The sequence below is a fragment of the Lasioglossum baleicum genome, chromosome 9 (genome assembly GCF_051020765.1).
Source record: "Lasioglossum baleicum chromosome 9, iyLasBale1, whole genome shotgun sequence".
Lineage (NCBI taxonomy): Eukaryota > Metazoa > Arthropoda > Insecta > Hymenoptera > Halictidae > Lasioglossum > Lasioglossum baleicum.
The window spans coordinates 14,105,285-14,114,194 of NC_134937.1; the positions used below are offsets into that span (position 1 = coordinate 14,105,285).

Below are 8,910 nucleotides of genomic sequence, written 5' to 3' on the forward strand. Positions count from 1 at the left end.
CTCCGGGACACGAGTCTAATCTAAATTCTACTCTATAAAAGAAACAAAATATATATTTATTTAAAACATTATTTATCAGACGATCTTGAGAAAAAAATAAAATACACAAAGCATTCACCTTGTGATATTCCATTTACATTTCCTTAAAAACATTTGTTATGTCATCACTAGACTATGATTAATGTTTATGTATTTATGGCTTCTAAAGAGTTTCAAAAAATGCTGGAGTATGAAATTCGACAGAATTCTGTACGTTTTTTATTCATTTTGAATTTTTGTTTGGTACCACTTTCTTAAAATTTCTCAGAGAATATACGTAATGAGAAATCAAAAATAATTTCTGGCACACGTAGTCGCGATTCGAACGGTTTCGGGACCCATCCATCCGCCGACGGTAACTATGAAAAATACAGGCGGAATCATGGCGGTAAGTAACCCCGTGAGGGGATGGCGGCAGGGCTCGTATAATCACGGGAACGTTGAGAAATGACCGAGCTGCAGGAGCATCTGGTGCTCAGCACCAGGAAACGGATAAAGCTTCCGCTGGTTTTCTTGTTGATTTCCTCGTAGTGCCGCGCGAACGAGAATAATGTTCCGGGTCTGAGGACCACCGGACCCGGCACCAGCTGCATCGCTGCTCCGTTGCATCGAGAGATCGATACACGCCGTTGTTATTGCGTCTGGGAACTGGGTATCGTTTATCCGCAAAGGAAGACTGGCCTGGACCGGGAAACTGTCGCCTACTTCGCGTCCAAGACTTGAGATTGCCAACCTAACAGACTCTGGACACCGACTCTTTCATAAAACGGATAGACTTTAGCTGCAATTTGGAAAAGCAGAAAGATTAAAAGAATTTTGAAATGTCCATATATCATTTCTAGCTTATTAAAGTCCTTAAACAAAAGAAAAGAGTTTCCACTTGATTCCTTCATCTTGCAATTGGTGTAAACGATTTTTATTTTGCATTGAGCGGTGGAAAACGAGGAATATATGACGACGAATGTATAAACTCGTTAATTTGCATACGTCAAACAAGGCGACAACGGGGCGACTGAAGAACGCCGATTGCATAATCGCGTACAATATGTATGCACATGCACACATATATATTACGCGACCTCTTGATTAAAGCTGTTGATCACTGCATCAGTTACGTTAGTGCAGACCGGTTCGTGTGCGATCAGAGAAAACTGCTCGGAATAGCATAAACGTTCGTTCTCCTCGAATAATTTCCTTTTTATCGGTGAGTAAATGAATAATTATATCTACTACAAACTGCGTAGAGCTACTATTGCATGAATTAAGTGCATAAGTTGGCAGAGATATTGAGCGACAAACTAGTACAGTGAAGACTCTTTCACATCAATCGATTGAATAAATTCAAGAAGGTATTAAAACATGTTAAAAAAAATTCTTTCACACAGTTTGGTAGACGCAATAGTACCGCGAAACTTTCGTTTGAACGTTCGTTTAATATCATTGGTGCTCTTGAGATATTTCTTCGAATTAAATCGTAAGACAAGCAGCTAATGCTTCGTCGAAATTGCCTGTCGATCGAAAGACAATACGGTTTCTGTGACAATGAAGCATAACCGATTGTAGAAACAGGGAACTATGGAACGGTGGGCTGGTAAAACCGCAATAGTCACCGGCGCTGCATCCGGCATCGGCGAAGCAATTGCAACTGAGCTTATTCGACACCGCGTGAACGTGATTGCCGTTGACATCGCCTACGAGAGATTACAGTCGACCGCCACGAAATGGGGGCAACTTGCCAACAGAGGAGAGTATCATCTGAAGAAATGCGACATCTCCAAGAAGGAAGACATTGACGATCTTTTCACGTTCGTGGAATCACTCGGCGGTGTGAACATCATGGTGAACAACGCCGGACTCACCAACTTCTCGCGTGTGATAGGTAATGATTATGCAGCGGACCTTTATCTATATAAATGAAAATATAAATGTCCATTTGTTTGTAATCGGTCATCTCCGTAACGGCTGAACTTAGAAAACTGGAGTTTGAGCCATTAGACGCAGCGTTTCTTCGGGAACGTTTATGAGAAATCAGCATGCGAAAAAGTCCATTCGTTCAAAAGTTTTGACGACTTTTTCCACCGGCTACAACGCTAACTGCTTACTTTAAGTTATGTGATGTATAATAATCGATATGGTTTCGTGTTGATTCGCATTATCACCAATGCGTCACGACGAGAATCTTCTCAGTGGTATTCTGCTTCAAAATTATATCGTGAAATGTATATAAATAGAAAGATTGACCTATTCGGAGTGATTTGTTCTGTAAGTTTCTCATTGCATTGGTATTCAGCTGAGTAGATTGATCTACGTTTGAATTGAAAAATATTTGGTTAGTATTTTTAAATTATTAAGTTTTTTCTTTGTTTTCTAGTTCGTGTTTTTTCCTTATTTAATGTTTAGCAGCAATTTTACATCTGTGACAGGTAAAAACATGCTTTTAAAAAATGCTGAGCCACAGCAACGATTGGCGGGGGAAAAAAAGCTAGTGTAAAATAAAAATATTCTACCTGAATTGCAACAAACTGGAATGAAACAGACATGTATTCTTTATAATTCTTCTAAAGTTTTTACTATCTCAAATTACACCTACTCATTTTTGTCATAAATACACAAAACTTATTTATATTCATGCTAAATATAAATTGTCTGCATCGATTACAAGAATTGGCAATTGAATAAACATTTGAAAATAGCAGTGACACCATGAACGACTCCGTTCGAAAACATTTATGCTCTTCAGTTGACCACTAAATAATCACAACAATAAACCGGTTACGATTGAATGAACATATATTCCAAGCGATGCTACTAATGACTGTGTTCACAAAAATCTATAGCCTTAACGATTATGTTGACCACAATGTTATGCACACGCCAAAGAATTGTTAAATACTAGCGAACCGGTTCTGACTAAACGAGCATAAATTTCAAATGTCAATAATGTCAGTCGCAGTCATAATTTATACATGTTAATCTACACAGTTTACATTGCATGTAAATTGTATTCAGTAGAAAAAAAATAGGAACGAACTGGTTTTTTAACTGACCAAGGTTATATTTAAAATTGAAACTATGTCATTGGCGACTCCGTTTCGGAAACTCTAAGAACTTGAGACCGGACACACTGGTTAATTTACAATTTTCCTAATTATAAACATGTCATTTGCAGATACCAACTGGGAGACAATGGAGAAGCTGGTGAAAGTTTTCATGCTCGGAACTACAGCGTTCATGATCCGAGCTTCACATTCAATGCGCAAGCAGAATACAGAAGGACATATCATCAATGTGAACAGGTCTGTTATCTTGTTCAATGTCGATTTCAATTGGTTAATCATAGTTAATAAATTTCAGTTAATCATAGTCGTGGAAATAGTCGTAACGTTGCCCCTGTCATATTTGTGCCTGTGATTTTGAAATTCATTTCTGGCACATTTCGCATAGAGGGGAGACGAACTGGCGGCTCGCGAGCGTTGCTTAGGCGAAGGAGAGCCCCCTCTACTTGGCTGCTGAACGGAGGTGGAAAAGTAGTGTAGTACTTAAGCACAGTCTTTTGTTTTTCAGCGTGCTAGGACTCATGATTCCGAATTATACCCTGAGGAAGGACAATGATGCCGTAAGCTACAATATTTACCCGGCCTGCAAACACGGAACTGTTGCAGTGACGGAGACTGTGCGACGGGAATTGGCGAAAATCGAGGCTAAGATTCGCGTCACCGTAAGTCATGGTTCGGCAAAATTCCATTCGATCGATGAATAAAGAATATAATTAATATATTGTCTTGTCCCGCAAATTTTTTAGAGTATTTGCCCCGGCCTGGTCCACACGAACCTCAGCGCCTTCGACACGGTGGTGGGAGGCTTTCTGCAGGAGTGTCCCGCATTGGAACCGCAGGATATCGCTAGCACAGTGATCTATGCCCTCTCTATGCGTTCGGAAGTCGAGGTAAGATCACAACTATTCTGAAAATATTCAATCTTTTCCTTTGTCGTATTTTTACTGCCGCTGTTCAACTGTTTGTTGTCTGTTTCCCGAAATTCTAGTTATCGGAGATTCTTGTTCGGCATAGAGGTGAACTTGAATGAAGGTTAGTATCATTATTTTAAGTGGCCGATCAATAATATTGTCAATATTCGCTTCAATATTGACGGAGGACCATATTGATGGAAATATGGATCGTCTAGATATTGATAGAAAATTATATTTTCTGTCGATATTGAAGAACCGTTTGAATTTAATATCAATTTACGTTTAATATCAATTGCTGGTGAGACCGCGAGGTGAGAACATGGCTGACCCACCGAGCTCCCCTTCTAGTGATCAGGGTTCCGTTCGAGATCGAGATTCCACAACCCTGCTTATAGCGGCATGTCGTGATTATCCGGAATTGTGGCGTGTGAAGCCAAAAGATCATTTTAACAAAAACAAAAAAGCAACTGCAATGCAAGAATGAGCATTGGTGAGAATATTGATGCGTTTATATTGAAGCATATTCATGCGCGCTTCAATCTAGTGCGTCAATATTTAAGCGAATATTGTTGTACATTATATTGTTAAACAATATCTCCAGGGTATATTTTTCTGTATGGCTACACACTTTCGAATCTTGCTAACACTGTAAACTTCCACCGAAGTGGAGCAGGTCCACCGAAACCTTGAGTTCCGTCAACAAAATGTCCGCGGGGCGTCACGCTAATTACCATCCGCGTTCGACCGTCGTCCAGCGAAATCTTTCCCAAGATCACTGTTTATAATGTAACGCTATTCATCATCGAATTAATCAACGTAAAAATTAACAGAGCGTGAACGCGGTCGCCCGGCTCCTTTTTTCATAAATGTAAATCGTCGTTGAACGGGGATCCCGATTTGCATGCAGCGCACCGTTCCGCTAGTTACGCGCTATTGATTACAAACTGTAAATTGGCTGCGCATAACCGAGCCATAATTACAAGGGCGGCGCTCCTTAGAATTGAATGATTGATGCCATTATTGGCCTGCGTGACTAAACTCGGTATTAATTCTAACCACAGCGGCAACAGTTACTAACTACGAGTCTTCCCTCTCCTCTCCTCTCTCTTTCTCTCTCTCTCCCTCTGCTCGATACTGTCTCTAATTAACCGTAATCGATGACAGACACCCGCCGTAACCGGTTCCCATTAAATCCGCCAGTGCGACCGTAGTTTTTGCACTAATTATTCCGCAGCGAGATATCATTTCGCGCGGTGCATCTCGATTTCATTAAACACGCCGAAACCCGATCGTGATTTTCACCGGGATGAGACGAGTAAACCGTGTCAAACGTTAATTGACTGCCGCGAGAATTTCCGCTAATATTTATTTGCTTCTCGCTAGCTGCAGTGACGTTGTTGCAAGCGGTGACGAGATTTTATCCTGCTGCACGAAGTTTCGGGAGGAACACGTTCAGAAATCTTTGAATCATTCTCCTTTGTGAGGATGGTACGATGAATTTTGTTAATGAATCGTCTTGACATACTTTGAAATCAACTAAATAGTAAACATATTCTTAATGTGCGTTTTAAAAATGAATAAGAAATACTTCCTTGACGCATTACAAAGTGAAATAAGTGGTGAAAATCTTGTACGTACAATGTTTTCAGTGTTGGCATAAGGGTTGATGCAGATTGGAGAGTTCTGGTGTTTCCGAGAAACCGTGTGCGCAAGGTAGAGGTTTGATCGAACAGCCGGAAGAGAGTCGGACGAAAGTGAAATCTGTAGTGGCGAAAGTCATTATGGCCGACGAGGCGGATGCGTTCAGCGTGTGTACATTCGCTAAAGTCTGCGATGAGAGAGAGGGAGAGTGAGGCGGGAAGGAGGTCTGCACGCAAACTTCCGACAGCCAGTTCAAAAGCTCACGCTGCGCGAAGCTTTACTGTCACCCGAGGCATCTCCCGGTGCGCGGAACAGTTAAGGTGCCAAACAACTTCCAGCTTACTTCGAGTAGTTCGGACGTACGTGTACAAGGTGCTCTAGAATCGCGCTACCAATCGTCCGGTATCATTTCCCTCGACGCACTTCTGAACACTTTTCTCTTGAGAATCTTCCCGTAAACACTTGCAGAATCTTCTTTCTGTTTCGACTATCTTTTTCCTCTTCATTTATTCAATATGATCTGATCGTCAGTGGTACGTTACTCCATTTCATGATTGTTGGTTTTATAAAGTTACACCGGATAGAGAATTAACTGCACCAGCTAAGTCACGAAAAATCGGGAAACCTCCTAAGTGTCCGGAGACCGGCGAACTAATGTATAATTGAATCGACTAATTTTTTGCAACTACAGTACAATTTTCTCGGGTTACACGGGCCTGACACGCGCAATTTAATCTGCAGATCCGCGTAATAAACGGATACGCCGAAAAACGATGCAAAGGAATAACTGCGGGGGTGGAAACGAAACGGAACGCGAACCCTTCCTCCCGAACGGGTTGAAATATTCCAGAGAACGTCCAAACAGCTTACGGGATTATCCGATAATCCCATTACAGAGAGGTCATAAAACCATGGGGAGAGAGGGAGAGATCTCGGGAGTAGAAATTCTCCCGAAAAAGGGCTGCCCCTAAACGGGACAAAAATAAATAATCGTCCCTCGAATTGCTTTTCAGTTCAGGCTCGAAGACTCGCGAGCTTGATGAGAATCGAGGGTAAGCTTCGGAGAAGGGGTTGTTTCCTTGGGAGGATCTTTTTCGCGAAAAGAAAAAGTAGGGTTGAAACGGCCGGGGCTGGATAAGAACGACGGACATTTCTCACGTTCGGCTCTCATGAATCATGGAGGAGTAATCCTCGCGAATAGCTGTCGTCTAAGAATTCCACTAAACCTTGAACACGGTGAACACGTTCGACACGCGACGGGTATTACCTAGCGCGTAATCGTCGCGACGAAAGCACGATCGAACGACGAGTGATGGTTAGAGTGGCTGCCATTTATTCCTGTTCTTCGTGTAGGCTTTTAGCTGACCATATCTCGAAAAATAAAATAACGATTTGTAGGCGGGCGCGTCGAGGACTTCTCAAGTCTAGTAATGGCATAATATTATCGTTATTCAAGGACACTGGGCCATTTTATATTGCACATTCAATAAGTTACTTTCGGTAACACGGTTGCTCGCGGTTGCTTGATGGAGTTCAACTTAGATAAGCTCCAGACAAAATGTTAAGTGTCCGGACAATTTTGTTTGGCAGTGTAGATTCAGGCTTCCGGCAGCATCGGCAGCAATCCAGGATCGTCTCAGCCGGTGCAAGTTGTGCATCGTCTATCTGTAGCTGCCACCAGAGGCTAGCTGGAGCGAGATATCAGGCCCGAGGAACAATTCCAATCAATTTGAGGCGGATGTATGCGTCGAACGTCGCCTTCCTTCGACCCCTATCCTCGGCGATCCTTGCCCGGCCCGTCTCTCTGTCTACGTCTCCTTAGAATTCCACTCTCGTTGCTCGCGATCCGGTCCGATATATGCGGCGAACAGATCGAAAGGGGGCTCGCAGAGGAAGGTGTGCACGCAAGCATAATGGCCCCACGGATCCGAGATGCCATGCCGGTTCCCGAGACAATCGGATTTGTCGCCGGTCCGCACGGGATCGAGACCTGACTCGAACAGAGTTAATCATTTCCGCGAACGCAGCAGTTGGTACCTATTAGGTCGTTCGGAAAGTCATTTCTACGAAATTTCTAACGAAATTAATTCGGTGAAATATAAAATAGTAATAGATTGGAAAAATTCAAAAATATTGTAATGTTGTTACCAACGTAACAAAGTCGTTAAGGGATGAAATCAATTTTTATTTTATTCCTGCTTCCCGCAATCAATGCAGAATATTTTTATTTTGACTCTACACGGAAAACGGAATTACTTTCCGTCCTAATAAATCGCGGTCGTAGATCGGCGTGTTGGAACTTATTTAAGAAACAAATTGAAAAACATAATCTACTGTTATTTAGTAGGCAAATTTAGTTTTTTTGACTCTGTAGCACCTATACAAATGAACATTGTATCTATGCTGTCTGCGTCATGGGACCCTCAACTCTCATTTGTTTCTTAGATCGACGTCTGTTATTTTCTAGAGCGATCCTCACTTCTGTCGTGTTTGTCAAACAATAAAGACATGTCTCACAACGTACCTTCATATATATTATCTATATAATAAATTCTATTTCATATTTAATCGTGAGTGGTTCATTGTATACCCATATTCCAATACGGCGACCATGACAAAATTCGACGAATCGTGGTCCACGAAAAAATGGTGGTGCAATCGAACTGGAATTTTTTTTATACTGCAATGAATGTCGGGTATTTTAGATGACTCGAAACCCGTGATTGTGGTTCGTGTGTCTGGCCTCGTGTGGTCATAGTTCTGTCACGAGGACGGGGATACGTTGGAAACGAAATTGCAACAACCACAATGACGATCTCGGGACAGCGGCGACTCGATCACACGGCCCTCTTCGATTTTCGAGGAGCCTTTGCCCCTCCGCTTTAACGCGGGACAGAGGTGAATTTACAAATATACGAGAAGCCTGGCGACGGGAGAAAGGATTACGGTTGAAGAGGGAGCCGAGAGAGAAAGGGTGAAAGAGGAAACGGAAGGTCTTTCGGGCAGAGTTTCTCAAACGTTCAGCTCTTGACGCGAGACGGTTTGTCTCGTTCCTGCAGCTTGTATTGCGAACTTGATGAGACGTTATTCGCATTTATTAACTCTCTTTTCTCGGATTTCGCCTCTTTCCTCCATTTCCACCGTTCGAAGGAGCAGTGAATCTCGTCTCTCGGTTCAGCAAAAATACTCAAATTAATTTTATTCGATACACTCCATTTAGTTTGTTTAATCGCAACTAGTGTGAACACTCGTGAATAAAC

The 8,910-nt window shown here is 42.2% G+C and overlaps 1 protein-coding gene across 8 annotated transcripts; it reads left to right on the forward strand.

Annotated features, from left to right (window-relative positions):
- The first annotated feature begins 1,093 nt into the window (after positions 1-1,093).
- On the forward strand, positions 1,094-8,173 carry LOC143211919 (farnesol dehydrogenase). 8 transcript variants are annotated; one of them, XR_013009570.1, is made up of 8 exons: positions 1,094-1,243; positions 1,603-1,918; positions 3,209-3,335; positions 3,604-3,757; positions 3,842-3,985; positions 4,084-4,127; positions 5,659-5,970; positions 7,241-8,173. XR_013009570.1 is itself a non-coding variant. In XM_076430050.1 (7 exons), the coding sequence occupies exons 2-6, from the start codon at positions 1,615-1,617 to the stop codon at positions 4,123-4,125; spliced, it is 771 nt and encodes a 256-aa protein (XP_076286165.1). In that variant the 5' UTR covers positions 1,094-1,243; positions 1,603-1,614; the 3' UTR covers positions 4,126-4,127; positions 5,659-8,173. The 8 variants fall into 8 exon arrangements, 6 of the variants coding, with proteins under 6 accessions (XP_076286165.1, XP_076286166.1, XP_076286168.1 ...); XR_013009571.1 differs by having other exon boundaries at positions 7,246-8,173; XM_076430050.1 differs by having other exon boundaries at positions 5,659-8,173.
- The last annotated feature ends 737 nt before the right edge of the window (positions 8,174-8,910 follow it).